Source organism: Maylandia zebra, linkage group LG4 (assembly GCF_041146795.1).
Source record: "Maylandia zebra isolate NMK-2024a linkage group LG4, Mzebra_GT3a, whole genome shotgun sequence".
Classification (NCBI taxonomy): domain Eukaryota; kingdom Metazoa; phylum Chordata; class Actinopteri; order Cichliformes; family Cichlidae; genus Maylandia; species Maylandia zebra.
This window is the reverse complement of record NC_135170.1, coordinates 21,554,166-21,576,412: the sequence shown is the minus strand read 5'-3', so window position 1 is coordinate 21,576,412 and position 22,247 is coordinate 21,554,166. Positions and strand designations below refer to the sequence as shown.

The 22,247-nt window shown below is 41.4% G+C and overlaps 4 protein-coding genes and 1 long non-coding RNA gene across 6 annotated transcripts; 2 read left to right on the top strand and 3 right to left on the bottom strand.

Moving 5' to 3' along the window:
- Positions 1-1,548: 1,548 nt before the first annotated feature.
- Positions 1,549-6,820, bottom strand: si:ch211-256e16.3 (kelch-like protein 24). 2 transcript variants are annotated; one of them, XM_004558306.4, is made up of 12 exons: positions 6,694-6,820; positions 6,068-6,370; positions 5,849-5,983; positions 5,580-5,771; positions 5,309-5,452; positions 4,931-5,117; positions 4,360-4,506; positions 4,106-4,234; positions 3,035-3,211; positions 2,777-2,923; positions 2,524-2,689; positions 1,549-2,356 (listed from the first exon to the last, which is right to left on the bottom strand). In XM_004558306.4, the coding sequence occupies exons 2-12, from the start codon at positions 6,356-6,358 to the stop codon at positions 2,200-2,202; spliced, it is 1,872 nt and encodes a 623-aa protein (XP_004558363.1). In that variant the 5' UTR covers positions 6,359-6,370; positions 6,694-6,820; the 3' UTR covers positions 1,549-2,199. The 2 variants fall into 2 exon arrangements, with proteins under 2 accessions (XP_004558363.1, XP_004558362.1); XM_004558305.4 differs by lacking the exon at positions 6,694-6,820 and having other exon boundaries at positions 6,068-6,589.
- LOC143418366 (uncharacterized) lies at positions 6,720-8,469 on the top strand. The gene is made up of 3 exons (XR_013098344.1): positions 6,720-6,825; positions 7,933-8,035; positions 8,344-8,469. It is a non-coding gene; the product is annotated as an uncharacterized LOC143418366 (long non-coding RNA).
- Positions 7,894-10,770, bottom strand: anks4b (ankyrin repeat and sterile alpha motif domain containing 4B). Its single transcript, XM_004558307.2, has 2 exons — positions 10,450-10,770; positions 7,894-9,449 (listed from the first exon to the last, which is right to left on the bottom strand). The coding sequence occupies exons 1-2, from the start codon at positions 10,608-10,610 to the stop codon at positions 8,345-8,347; spliced, it is 1,266 nt and encodes a 421-aa protein (XP_004558364.1). The 5' UTR covers positions 10,611-10,770; the 3' UTR covers positions 7,894-8,344.
- Positions 10,771-12,091: 1,321 nt separating this feature from the next.
- slc25a17l (solute carrier family 25 member 17-like) lies at positions 12,092-18,109 on the top strand. Its single transcript, XM_004558310.3, has 9 exons — positions 12,092-12,443; positions 12,616-12,676; positions 13,055-13,121; positions 13,379-13,533; positions 13,799-13,915; positions 14,008-14,153; positions 14,322-14,417; positions 15,066-15,151; positions 15,259-18,109. Exons 1-9 carry the CDS (start codon positions 12,369-12,371, stop codon positions 15,404-15,406), a joined length of 951 nt encoding a protein of 316 aa, XP_004558367.1. The 5' UTR covers positions 12,092-12,368; the 3' UTR covers positions 15,407-18,109.
- dxo (decapping exoribonuclease) lies at positions 17,284-22,212 on the bottom strand. The gene is made up of 7 exons (XM_012921118.3): positions 21,984-22,212; positions 20,748-21,207; positions 20,360-20,586; positions 19,025-19,244; positions 18,808-18,943; positions 18,625-18,719; positions 17,284-18,548 (listed from the first exon to the last, which is right to left on the bottom strand). The coding sequence occupies exons 2-7, from the start codon at positions 21,203-21,205 to the stop codon at positions 18,407-18,409; spliced, it is 1,278 nt and encodes a 425-aa protein (XP_012776572.1). The 5' UTR covers positions 21,206-21,207; positions 21,984-22,212; the 3' UTR covers positions 17,284-18,406.
- Positions 22,213-22,247: the final 35 nt, after the last annotated feature.

Genomic DNA, 22,247 nt, shown 5'->3' with positions numbered 1-22,247 from the left:
TATCCTTCTGTCCCACTCCATCCTGCCTACATCTCTCTCTTTTTTTTTTTGCATTGTCCATCACTCTGGATAGTGGACCCACACATTTCAACTTCATTTGCCTCTTTAAAATGTTTTTCAGATGCAGACAGCCTCCAGGCATTTTAATGAGATAAATTTAGCTAATGAAGCATCGGTTTCACCACGCACAATAAAATTTGTTGGTCTTTTATGTAAACATGAGAAACATGAGAAATGCTGGAAAAACTTCTCAACCCCAGGAAATCAGGGAAAGCCTGTAACTTGGAAAAGCATAGATACAATTTGACATGGCACTAAAGTTATTGTACCAGAAAGGTGGTGTGGATGTCACAAAGTCAACTACACAAAGTCTACTACAGAAAACTAAAACTAAGCTAAAAACTAAACTTCGATTTAAAACAAAAACAAGAAGAAGAAAAAAGAACACTAGACAATTTAAAAAACTATTAAACTAACTGAAATGATTTTGTGAACTTGGCCACCTAAGAAAATGTATTTAAAATGCAGAGGAAAAATACTTAGTCTTTGCCAGCTTGATGCATTTTTACTGTAATGCTGCTTTTCCTAAATCTTGCCTTTGATATCAGCCCTCCAAACAATGTTAATTAAAAACTTTTTTTCTAAATTTCTTCGCATTATCCCCCAGATTTTATGAGGTATCTGGATTTTTATTATTTTGTTGTTTTTATCATCTCGTGCTAAAAGGTCACGCGCTTCTTGTCCTTCACCCATTTCCTTCTTTTTCTTGCGGTCGGTGTTTCTCCGCTTCACCTGGAGGTGAACGTGTTTCCTTAAATAAAAGTGGGTGTGGCTGTGTGGAGATCGCACGTAGGCAGCACGAGCCCGTCTTTAAATGTTCGTGGAAACTTTTTTCGCCTTGCGCAAAAAAAAACAAGCAAAATGTGCGCAAAATTAATTATATGATTATAAAACGTGCACACCGCCGTGCGTATGTTAGGAAGGCAGACTGATTTTGAACCAAGAATGTTCAGTCTGCATGCAGCCACGCCCCCATTTCTCTAAAGAAGGAAACACGTTTGTGTCCAGGTGAAGCGGAGCAAGCGGTGACAAGAAGCGCGAACCAGAAAAGAAAGAAGAAAACCAAAAAGAAATTTGACTGGAAAAAATCAATTCTAGAGACAAGAAACACATCAAGAGCCCCAAAGTCTTCTGTGCAACTGAAAGATTTCAAGATTGTAATATTAAACAAACAAATCTTAATTTTAAAAACAAAACAGCATTAAACATGCTGACTGTACCTACTGCTGCTATGAGATTGTCATCCATCCCTTATTTATTCCAACATCTTCACACTGAGCCATAAATATGAAATACATGTTATTGTCTGCATCATGCTGACAGTATCATCTGCTTTCTACATGTACTTAATAAAGCTGATTCTGATCTTGGGTATTTGATACTCTTTAAAAATGTCAATGTAACAGGAGTGCATTCATCAATACTTTCGATTGTTTTCAGGCTTCATTTGTAAAAAGAAAAAACAAAAACAAAACTGACCCACCCACATTCACAGTAAAGAAGTAAACATCTTTATTACAAGTCATTTTCACTTTAATTCACCAGTATGCATGACGCACATTACAAAAATATACTCAACATATAACAGGTAGTCAAGACAATCACTAAGAAGTTCAATGTGTAATTACAAAAAACACTCACATGTACACCTTTGCCCCGCCCACACAGGTAACCTTCAAAAACATTCATAACTGACTCTTTGGCCCACAGAGCTTTTTAAGAGGACCATTCTAATCTTATCAACCTCCAATAAATACAGTCACATAATACAAAAATAACCCCATCGGCTGGGAAAACATCCAGATTGTGGCGCTCGGACAATAAAACAACAACTAAAGAATGTTCACATCATACAGAGCGAGTTTAGACTGCGGACATCAGATCATTTATGTTAAATCACTGCACCTCTGCTGCCAAGCCACAAAAGAAAGGACCCCAAAGTGATTAAGACTTATTCCACAGGCTGTCACCAAACAGGTCCCAGAAACAGCTCAAGCAGCTCAGTGCCAGTTCCAGGCATCACTCCCCAGCACGCCAGTCTTCGCAGCTCTGAGTCTTGTAGCGCATAATCTCCAAGGAGAGTGCAATTTAAAAAAATAAAAACAAACAAAACCACAGGAGATTTCCCATTTGTTGTCCTCAATTTTCACTGGGCGTCCCGGGACTGCTGCTCACTTGGATGTCCTTTCTAAGCCGGAGAGAGACGCAGCTGAGCCAGCTGCGGCTGGTAGGCATCTCCCCAACAATCTCCCACGTGTCCGTCTCGTCACAATACCTCTCGATAGTGTCGTGATATCTGCATGCAGAGCGGGATCAGCTTTAGACAACCTCATTCACCTCTCCTGTGTTTAATCCACAGGAATTTAACCCTCATTTTCTTAATATTTCAAATAAATGTGAGCTCTGCAATCGCCTGGAAAACACGAAATTTACAGGCAACATCTTTTCTAGAAAGCTCCTCACCTGTCCCAGCCCTCTTCTCCTCCCAAGACGTAGATTTTGCCATCCACGACAGCAGCGCCGGGCCGATAGCGTCGTTCCTTCATGGGGGCACACATCGTCCACTGGTTGGTCTTTGGATTGTAACACTCCACTTTATCTGTGTTCTCTGTCGAGGCATGCCATCCGCCTACAAAAAAAGGATTTAACAGACATGACTGCACTTTTAGGAACCAGAACAAAGCACAGTTAATGGGCTGGATGATAAGTTTGTTACCTATGACGTAAATCTTTCCTTTAAGAGTACAAGCAGCTGATCCAGAGCGGGCAATCTGCATGGGGGCGACCTCTGTCCATACTGCCGTTTTAGGGTTGTACACCTGTGCCAGATCTGTGCCGTCACCATCCTCTAGGACCGCACCACCTGCCGTGACACATCCCGAGTGAATAAATACACCACATAGAATCAAAATGAACAACAACAAAAAAAAAAAAAAAAAAAAACCCTGCACGTGTAAAAACCTGCGTTTTCTACCAGTAACATAGAGCAGGCCGTCCAAAGCCACCACTGCTGGACTTGTGACGGCCATCTTCACAGACTCTGTAAACTGCCAGGAGTTGGTGTGGGGGTTGTAGCACTCCACCGAGTCCAGACGTGAGCGTCCCTCCCACCCTCCCACTGCGTACACAAAGCCATCAAGCATCACCAGGCCTGTGGGGAGAAGGCACAGCGGATAAATAAACATTGTTGCAATTAAAAACAGTCCTTCAGTTTACAGTTGGACATCTCATGCCCCGGTCTAATTTTCATGTTTTCTGTCCTATTCATTAACCATTACAACGACAGATGCTCATTAATGTAGGTCAACATTTGAGTTAATAAAGTCAGTATATGTAGAAGACATCACTATTAGCAATATTAAAGTACATTTAATGCTCAGTTTTACACTTATTTTCCACTTATGGAGGCGCATAGATCATAAGGGCACAGCTATGGCCACCTCAATCCTTCTGTTTGGGAGGGGCAGCCAATCAGATAAAAGCTGGGTTAGAGGGAGAGGAAAGGAGGTAAGACAGCTCATTAAGGGTCAGTTTGAGATAAAGATTTTGAACTGTGCATCATGTATGGTAGTGGTGCCAAACATGAGGTCCAAAGGACAGAAGTGGCCCAGCAAAGACTGCACTGGGGGCCACTGGAAGGCTTTGAAAAAAAGAAAAAAAAAAAAAAATGTGAATGAGTGTGTCGATTTTGAACTTATAGCTGTGTTGTCATAAGTTTTACAGCTTTTTCTATTGTTTAAGACGTCTACTATTGCCATTCATACTACACAAAGGCACTTATATAAAAGCACTTTCCTCCTCCTCAGCACCAAACAGCAAAAAAAAAACAATTAAATGGCAGAAAGGGACCCATTTTTCTATTATCTGCTATGGAAATGTCTGGATTCTCTTTTTTAATTTTTTAAAGTAGGATTATAACAATCAAAAGACTCCTTTTGGAGCTACTAGAATCAAACAAAGTTAGGATAGTTTATAGAGTTCTTGAGAAGCAAAATAGGGTAACGTGGCTGAAAGACAGAAGCTGTAATTACCAAGACTCCCTCACCTAACTCTGAGCGAGCTACATTCATGGGTGCCATTTCCATCCAGGAGTCAAAGCAGGGGTCGTAGCGCCACATCTCTCTGCTGGCTGAGCCATCGGGAAACTCTCCACCTGCCAAATACAGGGTCGAATCTACAGGCGGGGACAAGGAAGAAAGGTGATTGGATAAGCAGAAGTATACATTTTCAGCACTTAAGTTTATCTGTGCATTTCAGAGTGTCTTAACCCATCAGGCTGAGTTTTACTGACCCCCTCACCTGAGACCACCAGCCCGTGTTTGCTCACGGCGAAGGGCAGGCATGCCAGGTTCTTCCACTGGCTCGTCACAGGATCCAAGCTCTCGACGCTGCGCAGCACCACCTTGTCGTCCTCCCCGCCAACTGTGACTATCACTTCAGCGGTTCCTGTTTCCGTGGCAACAGGAGTAGAGGAAGAGAGGAGTGAGCCACATATGTTAATGTAAAAGAAAAAAAGCAGCCTGTATGGTACAACATAAGAGTGCGTGGAGCTGCCTACCATTTTATATTCAACTTCCACTATTCTCTTGATTTGCATCTGGATTAGGCTAAAACTGTTTGGTCCACAGTTTGATAACACAAACCGGGAAAACCAGCAAACATCTAAAAATCTGGAATCCAAAATCTTTCTTCTAATAGAAGTAGACCCAAATAATCGTCTCTCCATTGAATAGCCGAGCATTCTTAAACCCTTGCGGAGTATGAGGACGGGGAGACAGATACACACTAACAAATCACCAGGCTGACAGAAAATAGTGCAAAGCTAAAAATTAGCTCTTTGATTCAGACGTGAGTGTTTTTTTATTTTTACCAGTGGACCTGCGAGGCCTCGCTCTCGGGCAGTAGAGCTCTCCACGCCGGTCCTTAAGCAGCAGATAGTCCTTGGCCTCAGAGATGAGCCTCTGGCAGACCTGGCTCTCCTTCACCACGTCCAGAGACTCAATCACATCATGGAGGTAATAGGGGCTGATGAGAGGCAGGCGGATGTGCTCCAGGACCTTTGAGGAACAAAAAATGGAAGGGGATCTGATGGGTGGTACTCATGAGCAGCTGCTGTGGTCATGGATTTTCATTCATGGAGTATGGCGCCCCTGATAACAGGATAGCACCAAACAACAAAAATGTATGAACCCCCCCTTTTATTTTTAAAGATAAGCCTGAAATTACCTGCTAATAACTCTCCTCTCACCTTTTCAAAGCTCTGTTTGCGAGAGGAACATTTATTCAACCACAGCATGGCGGCCTCAAACACGGTCTCCTCTTTGGGCACGTTGAGGAGATCGCTGGCAAGGATTTCCGTCAGCTTGTCCACACACAGAGACAGAAACTCCTCCTGGAGGAAGACAGGAAGCGCCGAGAGTTTGATTATTTATGTGAGGGCACAGCTTTGCATTAACAGTAGGTGATACAAGATTACCTCCTTCACGACTCCCTACTCTGGGTTTCCATCACACCCTCACCTGCTGACAGACCGTGCTGAAGTGCTCAAGGATGTAGTCCATGCTGCGTTTCTCCAGCACCTTACAGGAATGCGCCTCAGCAAAGCAGTGAATACCCACACAGTTCATCTCGTCCATCTGACGCTCCATGAAGCGACAGCAGGCCTCTCGGACCGCCATCACATCCAGCAGGTTGGCTGCTGCCAGCAGCGCCTGGATACAGATCACTTTCTAAGCACGCACGCGCTTCACGAATGACGGCAATGAAGAGGCATGAGAAGATTCACTACCTGCACGTTGGCTTTGGAAATGTAGACCTCTGATGTGTAGGCGTAGCTCACCAGCATGCCAATCATCTGAGGCTCAACACCATTGATGGCAACACGCTCCTGCTTGGACTCTATGAGGTCAGCGGAAAACATCGCCTAAGGATGGAGAAGGAAAACACATGATTCTAAAGGTGGAGTCGTTTTCAGTATGGACATACATGTGAGGAAAAGTGCGTTTACCTGGAAGTAGGAGCTGAAAGATGCCAGCACTATGCGGTGGCAGGGGAACTCCTGTCCTCCGCAGCACAGAGTCACATCGCAGAAGGCGTTGTTGAGCCGCAGGCTGTTGAGGCCCTGCAGGACTGTGTTGGGGTGCCTGGTCTCCACAAACAGGTAGTCCTCGCTGTTCTGGGGAGCAGGGACAACGGCAGGAGTCGGGCTGGCTTCCTCCTGGACCTTAACGGTGGCGTTGATAGAGGAAGGCAGGAGCAAACCGGCGCTGACGGAGATTATTTCAGCCATGTCTGCCATTGCAACCCAAGCCTGGGAGGCAAAATATCACAGTTAGCACTCTTGAACGCAAACTAAGACAATCAGAAAACGGGTTGAGACATAGCTGGCAACGCAAATCAGCCTCGCAAAGCACTCATTTGAAAGTGAAATGCGTGTAAGTCGCAGAAGGCTGCAAAGCAAGGCGGGGAGAGAGGACCCGAGATTGTCTCACTAATGAGGCTTAGCTGTGAGGCAGCGGCCAAAAGAAGCGGCTTTGTGCCGAGCCAGACTACTCAGACAGCTCAAGAACAGATATGCGATCCACACACAGGTGAGATTAATCACTCAGCAGCGGAGGGACCAAAACAACTCACCTGTTACACATAGTCGTGACTGCTGCGGAGGACTACTCGCTCTCCCACATACCAACCAAACCAGCTTCCGACAGTCCTGAGCAACATTAAACGCCTCTCGCTGCAAGCCACGCCCACACACGCCCGGCAAACGTAAGAGTGTTCACCCCCATGTAGTTCCTGCTTTGTTTGTTCATCAAAGAGTGACACACAAATTTTTCCCTACTTTTTTGCAAAATCTGATCGTTTGCCAAAAAATATGATTTCCGGTATTTTCTAAAAAGTGTATGCAAACTGTTGCAAATGACTTATTGGCCTACAATCTGTGAAACATGTCAAAATCATCTCTCGTGAATAATGTCACGTCATTTTCGTGTGTGTGTGTGTGTGTCCCTTTTTTCACCTCCTCCTAAATATTTCATGTACTTTAATCGGTGCTCTTTGTATATACACTCACTGGTGAGCAGTGACAGACTGCTGCATCTTAGATGCAAGAAGGAGCGTTTCCAGTGGTCCTTCCTCCCTGCAGCTGTCAGACTGTGCAATCAAAACTGCTCTCAACAAACATAGATGTTTACATCAGCGCTGTAACTTGCACCAATCAACCGAACAAATACTACTTTTATAACTTGCACATTACTTTTTCTCAATTTATATATACTAACTTATTGTAAGTTACATGTCTACTTTTTAATGCACAGGTGCAATACACAATCTGTACTTTTCTAATTATTCTAAATATTCTTAACTATTTAAACATCTTGCAGTATCCTGCTCTGTTTGCACACTACAACCTGGGTTTGCCACTTATCTGTACTTTAATTTTAACAACTGTACAGTACCCTGATTTGGTAACTATTATCCATGATGTAAATATGTAAAAAAAAAAATGTTTGTGTTTCTGTTCAATGTCCTGTGTCCTTTCTGTTTGTTTTTTTGTTGTTGTTTTTTTTGTTTTTGTGTATGTGTGTGTTGCTGTTACAACCAAATTTCCCCTTGTGGGACAATTAAAGGACTATTCTATTCTATTCTATTCTATTCTATTCTATTCTATTCAGGTCACTCCATTGTGTTTACTAGTTCACCAGTTTTAGCCTGCCTGCTTGTATTTGCTGTGAGTCATTTAGTGGCTCCTGTGCTTGTTTTCCTCTCTTTTTTGTTGTGTTCGTAGCAGCTGTTGTTCCTGTCAGGGAAATTTTAAAACCCATTGGGAAATATTAAACTGGAGAGACTATCATGTACGTTTTGTTTATTTAACAGGTGTGTTATCTGAGGTCGACATGATTACAATAAAACATTCAGCTGCACAAGCAAATCATCTGTGTGCCATATCACCTCATATGTGGAGAAAGTCAGCCAGCAGGTCAATACCAACACTTTATTATTTATTATTCTTTATTTTTCTTCCCATAATTATTCTTTTCTTCTCTTGTTTTAAAACCAGATGTATAAGATATTGTTGATATTGTTGGTTGATGCTGCCATGCCACTTTTAACTTGATATAACAGGTATACACGGAACATATTGTCATAATATGATCAATAAAGTTCAATCTGTAGAAATGTTGGAATTTTTCACTAGTTTGCTGAATCATGTTTGTTTTATACAGAAATTGAACTGACAAAAGGCTTATTTTAAATTTGGAGGATAAATAACTGTTTTTGTTTCAGATTACAAGGAGCTGTCCTTCATGACGCCTGCATTTTCCAGCGCCTTTCTTCTGCGAGCAACAGCTTCTAAGATCTTCTTCCTGGGTCCGAGCTGGATGCGGATCCCTTTGAGGTCTTCATCAGAGCAAAGCAAGAGTGCCTCCAAGTCAAGGTGCTCTCTGTTGAATGCGGGCGTAAAATCTGGCAAGGAGATAGAGGACAGGAACACATCCAAAGGAGAGGTTTCCTCATCTTCATCGTCATCCAGTCCCAGATCTTCCTGTTCCCACGGCAGTGCATTGTCGCCCGTCATCAAGCCAGAGGTGTCTTCGTCTGCCTCAAACGTCTCGCTTTGAACGAGGTAACCAAGGCTTTCATTGGCACTGCTGGGGATGTCGTCAGAGTCTAGCCCCATCTTCTTCCTGAACATCAGACCTCCAAGGCCGGGCCGATTGAAGATGGATTGTTTCACTTGGCCTCCATCGTCGTCGTCATCTCCGAAGCTGTCCATTTCTTCTAGCATGTTCTCTTCCTGCTCGTTGAAGACGTCCACAAAGTCTGGGTTCTCAGATCCGCTCTCTGGTTTGAGGAAGATAACGTTCCCACTTCCTTCTGACCTCTGCAGCGTGCCTTTGTCCTTCTTCCCAAACTTCTTCAGGAGTGTGCCTTTAATAGAGCCAACTTTATCGTCAGTGATGAGCTTGGAGAAGTGTTCGTTGACGCCCGTGATGGTGCCATCGTTTGACAGTGACGATGCTGTTCCTGCATCTGAAAAGGAGCCGGAGTTGCTCCCACGCTGCATTCTATCCATTTTGCTTTTGTGTTTTTTCTTCACCTTCTCACAGAGTTTCACGCGTTTCTCTGCCTCTTTTTCTGCCTCTTTCTTCAGATTGGCGACCTTTTTCGGATTTTGGTTGGTCTGCTTTGCAGCAGCAGCGTCGAGGAAGCGCACACACTCCATGTGGTCGCGTGAAGCGGCGACATCCATTGGCGTGTGGAATTCATTGTCCAGAGCAAAAAGGTTGGCGCCGAAGTTGACCAGGAAGCTGAGGATGTGCATGTGGCCGTTACCTGCTGCATGGTGCAGGGGTGTGTTTCCCCAGATGTCACTCCTGTTGGGATCTCCTCTGTACAACACGAACACACAGAAAAGATTTTTTTATCATTAGTGATGATATTTTCATTATTTGGCTATTCTGTATTCCTGATTTATACCAAACTCCATGCACAGTAGTTTTTCATGAGTTTAGAGAAAATGATTAAATGATAAAAAATGACATTTAAAAAAATGTCAGTCCAGGATCAGTCCAGGAAATTAAATTAAAACAGAGAATAGATCCACATCCAAATCTAGCATATGACAAATTAAAGATGGGTGAAGTTAACTAGTGAGCTATTAAGACTTAAAGTCCTTTTACTGCTGCCCCCTGTCAAGTTTTGATTGCTGTGTGACTGCTACACCTTGTCATAAATCCCAGTTCATGCTGCGTAATGACCAAAGAGGAAATGGTTTAGATAATCCTGGCCACGTAGCCAAGACACGCTTTATGCCCATTGAAATATAAATAAAATAAAACTAAACTTCTCTGAATCTCAAAAGTCTGTATGGTCTTGATTTTGTATGGTCTTGGTTGTAGTGAAAGAGGGACGGAGGTACATGTGGAGTAGCGGTGGCGGTGGCGGTGGTGGTGGTGGCACGGCCTGGATGAACAGCTCTTTTGTTTTTGTGGGATGGATTGGGCTGGTTAAACTTTTGGCTCAGCTAATGGGAAATAAAGTCTTAGCTCATTAAAATGGAGTGAACAATAGCTGTGGAAAAAATCCAGATGAAGTGCCAAAAACAAATAAAGTACATATGAGAAAGCATAAAACACACTTTATTTCATGCTGGTCAACCTTTGCTCTGTGAGCACTGTTCCTGGTTCCGCTGTAGATCTTAATCTTATTTGGTTTTATAAAATATAATGTATTTAAATGAAAATATTTTATGTCTAACTTTATGTTTTCTTTAGAAATGACAGAAAAATTACACAGCCTGAAGAAAACACTTGACGAGAACTCATATGTTCAGGTCGTTTTTGTCTCAGTGTAAGATGTGAGATGAAGGACAGGCGATAGAAAACTTACTTTCTGCTGCATATGAGCTGAAGAGCACTGATATGTCCATGAAAAGCAGCCAGTATGGTGGGAGTCATGCCATCCTCATCTGGCGTGTTCAGGTCCTTCACCGTGGCCTCCTTCAAGAGTTCCACGTATCCATCAATCGCTGCTTTGTGGTACCTAGACATCTCTGGTAAGAAGGGAAAAGCTTGGAGAAAAATAAAAATCCAAGTTTCTCTGCGCCCCCCCCGGCTAACGTCAGATGAGCAGAAGCGACTGCAGACCCAAGCAAACAAAGCGATGACTGGGCGTCAACGCACCAGCAGCTCGGGGCCATAAAACAAAAGCAAAGTTCGCTTCACTGCTGTGAGCTGCCCCATTTCCTCAACACTATAAAAAATCCCTTACTGCGATTTCACCCAGAAAACGTGTTCACACACAGCAGGAGTTTCTGCTGTAATCACTGTTTCTTCACAGGTTTGAAGGCAAAAGCAATCTTTATGAAAGAATAATATATTGTTGTGAATTAGAATGACCAGTAAAATGAAAATGGAACATTCTGTTATTTCTAGTTTTCAGGTTTTAGCTCGTTAGAACTCTAAATTCTTCATCAACATTTGTAAACTGATGTTTTTATGATGCATTTTTATTCTGTAATTTGTAGAAAAGTATTTAAAAGAGTAAAAAGCGACATCAACTCCCTCTGTTACCTTGAATCAACTTAAAACTTGGAACATTCAACTTTTTAACTTAAAGCGTTTATACCTAAAAACTGTCTTAAGTATAATACATGATTAAAGCTTTTATTAACAAATTATTGCTCTATTCTATTTATATATCTATTTATCCATCTAATCTAATTAGATATTGTTAAAATCTTGACAGACATGCTTGATTGGGTCATTAATTACAGGAAAAGTAAAAATAACACACTATACTTAAAGTATCAACTGTACTAAAAAACAGGAAAAATAAAGTATTTTTTATTATTAATTATTGCAAACAGCTTGTGATTATTTAAATCATGTGTTAATCTATTTTCTTGATAAATTCATTTATTGTTTTGTTTGTAAACAGTTTTAGCAAGATGGATATATTTAATCAAGGTACACGTTCATTTTTTTAAACATGCAATTCAGTTGTTTTCTTTACTTTTTAAAAAACGGCTGATTAGTCACATGTTCTAATTTTGCTACTTGTTTAGGTTCAAAATAATATTGCAGGATAGTTTTCTTTTTACAAGATATTATATTCATCATGGGAGCTCGTCCTTAGAGCTTAGCGTTAAAAAGAGAAATTTCTCCATGAAATGAATTGGAGAAACTGTTGATGTGAAGTAACATGAAACAGAAGTGTATGCGTACAAGCCCAGATACAGTCCAGCATGTGTATTTTACATAAGTGTACTAAAAAAGCATTAGTGTAAGTCTCTTAGACCGTGTGTTGTCATATCTAGATGATTATGATATCTAAGTCTGTCCCTTTGGGGGTGTGTCAGAAAAAATCTGGAAAATCACACATGCTGTGGTGAACTGCCGCAAATAAGTGCTGTAAAATCCCATATAGTTTTTCCACCACTTCTCCTTCCAGTCCAGTAGGTGGCTAATAAATTCTATGCTAAAGTTAATGATTTACCAAAACCAGAAGAAGAAGAAAGAACCGGCAGAAGAGTCAACAAAAGAAGAAGAAGAACCTGTCCAATCAGCGGCATCTTGGGAGGAACTATCCCCCGACCAGAAGAGAGTGAACCCAATCTGACAGTTTTTCACTCTCTTCTTTGGTTTCTGTTTCTTGTCGCTTTTCAGCTTCCTATAACATGAAGTTGTGAATAATTATTGTTTAAAACGTTTCCACTGTTCGGAAAACCCGGACATCTTCCATTGGGTTCACGGCAGTTACTTCCCGGTGTTTAGCTTGTGTGGTTGGACCGGGGAGAACCTGCAGAGATGTCCGACAACGGTGGCTCGGCCGTCGGCCTCCTATCCTATGAGACGCTGGTTCATGCTGTGGCAGGTGCAATGGTGAGTAGCTTTGTTTCTTATTTATTTGTTTTTTATGGGGGTTGGGGTATTATCCTTCTAATAGCAGAATGCATGGTGTTGAAGAAACCACTTTAAGCTGAACAATGGTGTTAGATGTTGTGTTTTCAGGTGTCAGTATGGATGTTAATGTTGCAGTGCATTGTCTTTTTAGGGGAGTGTGACAGCTATGACCGTCTTCTTTCCTCTGGACACGGCCAAAAGCAGACTCCAGGGTGAGCTGGGGGGCTTTATCATCTTGGACAGAGGTCACCTGATAAGCTGCAGAGTTGAAAGAGGTTTAACGCTGGGGTCATTATAGAGCAACCGTAACTGCGTCCCAAAGAGTAGCGCACTGATAAATGTAGTTTTTATTTTACCTCATAAACAATCAATTTCTGTTTGTTGTTTCATGTGTCTTTTTTTTTTTTTTATTGCAAAGCACGCTCATGTTCAGCTCTATATGAGACATAAAAAGGTGTGTTATGCCTTTCTGCTTCCACTCTTTTATATTCCACAAGCTGAGATAATGCAGTTAAACTGATCTTTGTGTGTCAAGTCATTGTCCAGAGACTCATTGCCTGATTTCTGGCATATTTGTGTTTATTTTTCAGTGGATGAGAAGAGAAAGTCGAACTCAACTCCAGTCATTCTGGCTGAGATAGCAAAGGAAGAAGGCTTGTACGTATAGTGTTGGAATTTAAAATCACTGAGGCTTCTGGTTAGAAATTACACAAGTTAAGCCTTGTTTTACTCTTATTTGACCATATTTATAATTTAATCAAATGTTATGAACCAAAACAAGGTAATCACAGATATAAACAGTTAATGAAAATAATTGGTAGCTGCAGCTGTAATCTAATCCATGGTTTAGGATGATGTTTTGACCACATGACTAAAAACACAGTACTCAAATGCCTCATCACTACCTCTCCCAGTCTGTCACTGTACAGAGGCTGGTTCCCAGTTATCTCCAGCCTTTGCTGCTCCAATTTTGTCTACTTCTACACGTTTAACTCACTGAAGAAGCTGATGGCATCTGGTCCAGGCCAGTCCAGACCTGGGAAAGACTTGCTCATTGGAATTGTGTCAGGTAAGTACTGACCTGATGGAAATTGTCTGAAAGACTTAAATGGATGCAAGGTGTCCAATTAATAGAGAAGCCTGTAGCACAAAAGGCAAACTTTTCAAAAGTGGAGGGAGTGACTGTGTGACAGATGTCTGGATTGAATGGATGAATCCTGGATTTGTGTGTGAAACGTTTGCATGCATGTATCCCATAGACTGTATGCAAAAGATGGTGATATTATCCTCTGGTTTGTGGATTCAAGAAACTTGAATATCTCTTGTTCATGTAGGAGTGGTGAATGTGATCCTGACCACTCCCATGTGGGTGGTCAACACTCGACTGAAGATGCAGGGGGTAAAGTTCAGAAACGAGGACCTCCACCAGACTCACTACAGAGGCATATTTGGTGAGCGCTTCATATCTGTTAAACAGGTCAAAACTTCTGACGTGCTTGTCTTGTGTCTGTGTGATTGTCAAACCTCACTGCTTCTCTTTCAGATGCTTTCTCACAGATCATAGCCAACGAGGGGGTGGGAACTCTGTGGAACGGCACTTTGCCCTCTCTCGTCCTCGTACTCAACCCTGCTGTGCAGTTCATGATTTATGAGGCCATGAAGAGGAAGGCAGGCAGAGGAGGGAGGAAGGTAAGAAGACTTAAAGGGAACCAGTGATGTATGCAATATTGCCTTATTGAAGCTAATCAGTCAGCATCCTGTCGTTCCATAGCTGAAGGGCTGCGATCAGGAGGGACCCTGTTTAGACCAATCTAGCGATCAGTCACCTGACCTGTGAACTTTCGTCTTTTACCACAGATATCCTCAGCAAAGATTTTTCTCATTGGAGCCATTGCCAAGGCCATCGCTACCACTGCCACGTATCCTCTGCAGACAGTTCAGGCCATACTGAGGGTAAATACTCTAATACAGAAAATGTTATTCCTGTATTCTGTTTTTCAAAGATTAGGCTGATGAAGTTCAACATTTTTGCAATGACAGAAAATTCAGTAAACAGACAAAAACAACTACAAATTGTATCTGTGTAATTTTATGTGTGCCAAAAGCAGTCTATTACTCTTACACGGGCAAAATGATGTTTCCTCAAAAACTAAAAACTAAAGTGGAACTCCTGGCTGAGTCTGGGACACAACATTGTGTAAATTTGACTTAATTTTGTGTACACTCCTCAGAAACTTTATTAGGGGAAAAAAAAATTCTGATCCGGTCCCAGTAGATAAGAACGCCTGCTACCAAAAACCAAGCTACATTCACTTATATCACATTTCTTTCCCATTCTGATGCTCAGCAGCAACTTCACTATATCACTAAATTAGCTGAGTTGCTGCAATGTGATTGGATGATTAGATATTTCTATTGATCAGCAGATGAACCGGTTTAAACAAAGTGGCCGGTGAGTGTGTATTAATAGAAAAATTTAGAGAAACCAGAGCATCTTTATATGGTTAATACCATCAAACACTCGATGCAAATATGCATGACTGGTAAATGATATTTAATCTTTACTACACATGCATCACTTGTTTTATGCTTTTTCATCAGTTTGGCCAGTATACAAGTGACGCCGAGGGTGGTGGTGTGATGGGGAGCCTTTCTAACATTTTGTTCCTGCTCATGGACCGGATAAAGTGAGTGCAGCATCTCTAAAATTACACTATCTAGTCACTCGACTCACAACAAGCACATGTGTGAATATGTAGCAGTGGTCACAGTTGTATACCCGTGTTTATCGCAGGAAGCACGGTGCTCTCGGTTTGTACAAAGGCCTGGAGGCCAAGCTGCTACAGACGGTACTGACGGCTGCACTCATGTTTGTTGTGTATGAGAAGATCGCTGCAGTGACCTTCAGACTCATGGGGATGAACAAGAAACTGAAGCACTGAAGACTGCTACCTGAACACAGCAAACCGTCAGTGCACTCATCCTCAGTAGGTTTTAAAGCCTGCTGATGCTATTACTAACATTATGAATTGTTTCTGTCGCATAGGCACGATAATATGAGCCCGCAATGGTGCTTTGGGAGCCCCACATTCCTATTCCATTCCCAAATTATATAACAAAACCAGAGGGGGGTTTAATTATTGCTATTGTTAACCTCTAACTGTGAACATCTGTGCATACACATCCTCTCCACTGGTGCATTTCTCTTGGTTAAGCATGGTCCTGCAGGGACTAAAGTTAACTGAGTTTATGTGACAAAGAAAAACATACAGACATTATTTATTAGTTTGGTTTGCTGTATAATATCTTCTAGTGTGAGGTGAGTTAAACAGGTCCTGTATTGAGTAACTGTTTGAAAAGAACACCTTTCAAAGAGCTGAACTTTCTACTGTTAAAAAATAAAACTCTGTCAGGTGATGATTTAAAAAAAAACCAACAAAAAAAACCCGTTTAGGCAAAAGAACACAAATACACCTGTTTGGCCTCTTTCTGAGAGATGTTGGCTGCACTGAAAGACTGATACAGCTCTCGTGGAAATATACATGCTCTTTAAGAAATTACTGGTTCAAATCAATGGGCCAGACTAGCTGCTTTCCCCTGGTCCGAGTTTTTGTCATGAGTCTGCTGTAGTTTCATATTTCACTATAGGAGATGAATGATATTTGTCTTTACATTTACATTTTCATATGAATTTGAAAAAGTGTATTTCAATTTAAGACTTTTGTCTTAACATTTGAGCTTTATTGCACGTGATGATAAGTTTACTGCTGCCTTAATCTAAACCACTGGGCCATTCTTTACATACACTTAAGCTTTTAACTGTGAATTTATCCAGTTGTGAAATCCTGCAAGATGGAAACCTCATTAAATTAATTTAATATAAATTGAGGGAAAAGCACAGTGTATGTGTCTGCACATGCTGCAGTAGTTGTAGGTAGCAAGTGCCTCTGATTGTAATGCATTATGAAAAAGAAACTGTATGAACTGACATACAGACGAGTGACAAATTAAAGGAAAAAAACAAGCTAAAATCTTAGTTGTGCGTCCACAGCATCAGTGCACCTCAGCATGTATTCTTAAAGTCTTTGGACCTACAAAGATAAACAGTATTCTTCCAAAAGACACACCCTCATTATGTTGCTGGTGGTGGAGTACACCAACTAACACCTACACACAAATTTCTCTCAAATTAGCTTGTTTTGTGGTCTTGTGACTGCAAAAGCTGTAGCTTCTGATTCATGAAACCAGTCAGAGTATAATATTTCCTCACTGCAGGAATTAGAGGTTTGTTTCCCCCATAGACTGAATATAAAACGTGGATGGATCCACTATCAACTACTGATTAGCTTTGTACTCTGCATTTTAAGGTTTTGGCTGCTAAAATGTTGTTGTTATCAAGTTTTGGAGGGTTTATGAGCCAGAAGTGACTATTTATGGATGACTCTGTGGCAAGACTGGAACACAAGCTTCTTTGATAGTTTACTACTGGTGAGATTATTACACGACAAAAGACACCAATGCTACAAAAACTGGTTAAGCTGAGCAGACATCTGTGTCGGCATGTACCTGTAAGTCAGCGTAGCCACACCTTTTACTTTTGAGCTTTTGTAAAGTTTAGATAAGAAAGCAACCATGTGGACTGGGGCTAACAGGTTATAAAGACAAAAAGAAACTGTATCAGGTTGCAAACACATTTATTTTTGTTGTAAAGCTGGGCATTTTAACATCAAAGGTTATAGGGTTTTGACTCTTTTGAAGCCAGTCTCACTCTAAAGAGCTGCAGGTTTTGGCACTTTTTCATTTTGATGCTTGTCGATGGTTTAATTCTTTTTTTTGTCACTCGTTTGTAAGTTATTCAGTGACTGTTGATCTACACAAACACTTGATGCACTGAGTTTTTTCTACTGTTTTCAATATCGCAGTGTTCGACGTGCGCTCTTTTTCTTTCACACAGATGTCTTCCATTATGTCTATCAGTTCCCTGCGAGTAGTGTAAACTTGTCGGGGATCGCAGTGATTCACAGTATTTGTCACAGTACTTTCTCTCTCTCTGATGTGGTAAATGACAGTTAATGCTGCCTTTCAACTTGATGCCGGTTGACAGTTGATCCACTCCTCCTGCTGCTGTTGTTGTTAAACTGGTTTTTCTCTCTTTACGTCTTGGTTATAACCAAGAGAGGCGCTTCCCTTTAACACCGCAGCCTTTAGACCTTTTGTTGTTCTATCAATACTCTAGCCAAGTGACACATTTACCAGATTTCAGCTCCTCTGCCAGTTGTCACTTATATTTGGTAGCAGTTAGGAAAAACAGCTCCAACTGTTTGGTTTTTTGTTTTTTTTTTTGATTAAAGCTTTACAATTTTGCTTTTTATATTTTACAAAATGAACTTTGTTTACATCCAGTTCTTATTTGATATCATCTTGACTCATTTACAACAACAAAAAAAACACAACACAGATTTTCTAATTTTGTTTAAATAAATATAACACTGTTTGTGGGTTGTAAATTATTGTTATAACCAGGGAATAAAAAAAGATTGAGAAACAATACTGATTTCTTTAATTGTGTTTTGTTTAGATCATTACATGCCAGATAAAATGTAGTTCATCACTGCTTTAAAAAAATAAAATAAAAGAATCCCCCCCAGAAGACTGAGTAGTGATTGGTGAGCTCATGCAAATGTTTACCACGTTAAATGTCCTCCACTGGAGGTCTACAGGATAATGATGCATTCGTGACCATGCCTCAGGTGGAATTTATACTTCTGCAATTCAGTTTATCAGAGCCATACGTAGGGTTAAATCTTACGTCACAATATCCTATGCTGACATGCACCTCCCTTCCTCAAAACAACTGTGATTGGCCTGTTTCCTCCTCTTCTAATTGACTGGAAGGGAATGAATCAACTCCAGGCTTTCAGACTTCAGTGCAGAAGTATAAATTATGCTTTAGGCTCATATTGGGAGTCTTCACTTCTCGTCATCTCCTCAACATACCAGTGTGGCAGGAAGCAATACTGAGAGTCTCTGTGGGCAGAGTAGGTGACATCTTTGTAGGGATCCCAGGAGAACAGGTACACCACTCTGAAATGACAACAGAAAGAGATTAACATGTATTTACCCCAAACCAGAATATTTTAAAAGTCTTATTATAGCTCACCTAGGACTGTCTTCGGTAACTACACGCTTCACAAAAGACAGGAAATCGCAGCAAAAGTTCATGCATACTGTCGGCTTCCAGCAGTTATACTCGTTCTGTTTAAAAGATGTACAGAAGGCTCATGAAGTGTGCTCATGGTGTGCTGCCAGATGTTTTTAAATCACGAGTTATTTATTGCTTTACCTTGATGAGATGGGAGATCTTAGAAATGTGAAAGGTCTCCACGGAAACAACGACACCTTCCTGATCTCGGAAACCTGCCACCACTCTAGGGACTCCCGGGAGAAAAGACTGGGCCCACCACTTAAGCAGTTTGAACCTGAGGAGCGCCAAAATAAAAGCGTTACCATCCAGCCAACCACACAACGTGAAAATTATGAGGCTTTACTTTATCCTGTACCTGTGGAAGTTGCTGCGCTGTTTGGGGGTGCAGATCTCTGCAGAGGTCTTCAGCTCCACGTAACAGGCAGGAGCAGCCGGAGCTTTGGGATCTTTATCTCGACAGTCCACCTCGCCGGAGAACAGCAGTCTGTGATCCGCGAGCCGAGTTTGCACCACAGTGCAGAAGGCCTCGTTGGTGTTAACCACTCCACCAGGGTCAGGTAGACTGTGGGTATTGTCTACAGGAGAGACAAAGGTGAAACTTTACCACTGAAAGCACTGTGCTAGGTTTAGTTTTCATATCTAATATAAGGGACACACGGATATGTACAGAAAAAATAATGATTTGAAGTCAGTGTTGGGCATTATAATAATCACATTACATTTTTATAGAGTGTAGTAATTTTAATTAATCGTGGTAAGATCAACAATCATACTGCATTTACGAGTCTTTGCTGTTACTCGAGTTCTTCAATTACATAAAGACATGAAGATAACTTTTTAAAAGGACAGCTGCTGGAAGCGGCCATCAAAAGATAGGCACTGTGGTCATAAAGGGATGAACATAATCAGCAACAATACTCAGGCTGTGTCATGTAAATGATGCTCAACTGGTACTAAGGGACCCAGCAGCCTGGACTGCTGACACAAAGCAGCATGGATCTGTGTTTTCCTGTTGTTTATCCCCAATTCTGCCATTACCAGTGCAGCACAAACCAAGAATCATCAGCCAGGAAACATTTTTCTAGTCTTCTATTGTCCAGTTTTGTTGAGCTTGGATGAATTATAGCTTCAGTTTCCTTTTCTTAGCTGACAGGAGTTGCACCTGGTGTGGTCTTCTGATTACCTCGATTGTACTAAGTGGTTGTTTGAGTTACTCTTGCCTTCCTATCAGTTCCAAGCAGTCTCTCTTTGATCTTTGGTACCAATGAGGAATTTTCACCCTGAGAACTGCCACTGACTGGATGTTTCCTCTTTTCAAACCAGTCTCTGTAAACCCTAGAGATGGTTATGTGGGAAAATCCCAGTAAATTAGCGTGCCTGGAGAGAACCCACACAGGCAGCAAAGCTCACACGAAAACAGCCGGTGAAATCAAACCTGCACCTTCTTTTTGTGAGGCAAAAGTACTGTTTTTGTTTGGGGTTTTTTATTATACCATTAGCATTTTTCCCCATAGTGGAAATCTCACATGTTGTGCTTCCCAGGCACAAATGGACTGAATATAAAACCAGTTGATTATGAGGTATGCCTGTGAATCATCAGCTGTGGGTAAGGCAGTTTAAATCAGTACCCAAAGTTTCAAAAAAAAAAAAAAAAAAAAGGAAAAATAAGGTACTACATAAACCCACCTACCTGCACATGTGTATTGCTCAAACTTGTATCCCCAGTACATCATCTCTTCATGCCTCTCGGTGCGGTTCTCCCGTTCCCTGCGAGCAGCTTCCGTTTCCACCTCACTGATGTAAAATGTGCCCCTGAACCTGGTGACTGCTAACAACCAGCCTTCCCTTGTCTCATAAGGAGTGGTCAGCAGCTTAGTTAGGTGGCCCCGCCATGTCACAAAGTCGACATCTAAAGCGCTGGAAAGAGTAGAGGTTGATCAAAGAATACATGTCCAGTAGGAACTGTTGTTGTGGTTAGAGATCAATAATGTTTATCTCTCTCTCTCTCTCTGTGTGGGACCTACTTGATCACCTGAAGAGAAATACAATAAAAACAGGAACCTCACAGCTACACTTACCGAGGTGAGGCTGCTGCCCCTGTTGGGTTAATCTTTGATTTATTGGCTACAATCCACCGGAGAATATGGTCCAGCCTCTCCTTCACACTGTCGTCTCTTTTTATAAAGCGATCCCTGTATCCATCCCTCAGGTTGAAATTTGGATTCCTGTCAGGCTCCACGTAGTACCTCATCTGCCTGCTGTCGTTGAAGAATCTACGCTCAGAGTCGAGGGAAAAACATCCCACTTCCACAGGCTGTTTGTAAACAGGAAAGTCTCTTTCATAAAGCTCTCTTCTCGTGCTTAAAGTCCTGCAGCTCAAAGGGTTTTGACCCAGAGCCGACTCAGACCGATACTGGTGCTGTGTGTTCGTTCTGAAGTGTTTATTCTCACGAGGACTTCTGCCACTGTCGTCTCTTTGTCTTTTGTACGAGGACTGATGGCTGTGACAGCTGATGCTGGATCTGTGGGGGTCCATAGCTGGACAGAAAGAATTTATGAGTTTTTGTTCTTTAAGTGCAATTTTTTCAGGGATAAGTTAGGTTAGGGTTAATGCATATGTGCATATTCTTTAGCTAACTTTTAAAAATATAACAGGCAACTTTGCAAAGAACCGATTATAAGCTGTGTCCTTATAATCGGTTTGCATCAAACATCCAAAGAAGAGCTTTGGATGTCCTTCAAGAAGCCTGGAAAACTATTCCTGAAGACTGCTTAAAGAAATGACAGGAAAGCTTTGCTAACAGAGTTCAGGCTGCGTTGAAGAATAAATGTGGTCAAACCAAATATTGGCTTTCAAGATCGTTAGAACTGTACAAAGTTGTTTTTGCCTTATATACTTTATACTCTTGTATGCTTGAACATGTTTTGATAAATCGCTGCACCGGTTCCACATTTTCCTACCAAAATATAAAGACATGATGGGGTGGCTGAAGACTTTTGCACAGTGCTGCATATTTAAAATTAGAAATGTGTTCTTTCCTCTCTGTAACAAATTGTACACAAACAATGAATTAGTTTAAGTTTAAATGCAGCATATCTGGACCTAGAACCGCCTGATGTGCTTATAACAGTTTATGTGTTGAATGTTGAATGGAAAAGAGGCAGGTAATGTCTGGCGTGTGTCTGCACTGTTTCTCAATTAAATGCATGTTTAAAATTAACAAAGGTTTCCTAATACCGCTCTTACTAACCCCACTACGAAAACTAAAGAGTACTTTCATGAATAAATAAGACGTAAGTAAGTGATAACCTACCTCTTTACAGCACAGCGAGCAGAGGTTGCTAAGCTAACGTTAGAAGTTCCCTGTTTATATTATGTCAGAGGAAATAAAATAACAGACTTGGCACAGGAACAACAAACATACGTTTGTTGCATCTTTACCGACTAAAACCAAGAAGTAGCTGAGTTAGAAAAACGCTGCCTTGTTTTTGTAGCGAGACAGCTAACTAGTCTCACACGCTAACAACAAGCTAACGCCACTTCCGTGTGCAGTTTTCCATCCAATCCGCTGCTCGGT

What these genes read in the sequence shown, in the direction of transcription:
- dxo (XM_012921118.3), bottom strand. Translation starts at nt 21,205, where the DNA reads ATGGACCCCCACAGATCCAGCATCAGCTGTCACAGCCATCAGTCCTCG. An exon ending in TGAGCAATACACATGTGCAG is followed by an intron (nt 19,245 to 20,359) that starts GTAGGTGGGTTT and finishes TCTCTCCTGTAG; the next exon opens with ACAATACCCACAGTCTACCT. An exon ending in CAGCGCAGCAACTTCCACAG is followed by an intron (nt 18,944 to 19,024) that starts GTACAGGATAAA and finishes GGCGCTCCTCAG; the next exon opens with GTTCAAACTGCTTAAGTGGT.
- slc25a17l (XM_004558310.3), top strand. Translation starts at nt 12,369, where the DNA reads ATGTCCGACAACGGTGGCTCGGCCGTCGGCCTCCTATCCTATGAGACG. An exon ending in ATAGCAAAGGAAGAAGGCTT is followed by an intron (nt 13,122 to 13,378) that starts GTACGTATAGTG and finishes TACCTCTCCCAG; the next exon opens with TCTGTCACTGTACAGAGGCT. An exon ending in GCTCATTGGAATTGTGTCAG is followed by an intron (nt 13,534 to 13,798) that starts GTAAGTACTGAC and finishes TTGTTCATGTAG; the next exon opens with GAGTGGTGAATGTGATCCTG.
- anks4b (XM_004558307.2), bottom strand. Translation starts at nt 10,610, where the DNA reads ATGTCTAGGTACCACAAAGCAGCGATTGATGGATACGTGGAACTCTTG. An exon ending in CAGCTCATATGCAGCAGAAA is followed by an intron (nt 9,450 to 10,449) that starts GTAAGTTTTCTA and finishes CGTGTTGTACAG; the next exon opens with AGGAGATCCCAACAGGAGTG.
- si:ch211-256e16.3 (XM_004558306.4), bottom strand. Translation starts at nt 6,358, where the DNA reads ATGGCAGACATGGCTGAAATAATCTCCGTCAGCGCCGGTTTGCTCCTG. An exon ending in GAGGCCTCGCAGGTCCACTG is followed by an intron (nt 4,507 to 4,930) that starts GTAAAAATAAAA and finishes CCACGGAAACAG; the next exon opens with GAACCGCTGAAGTGATAGTC. An exon ending in TGTAGCTCGCTCAGAGTTAG is followed by an intron (nt 3,212 to 4,105) that starts GTGAGGGAGTCT and finishes TTCTCCCCACAG; the next exon opens with GCCTGGTGATGCTTGATGGC.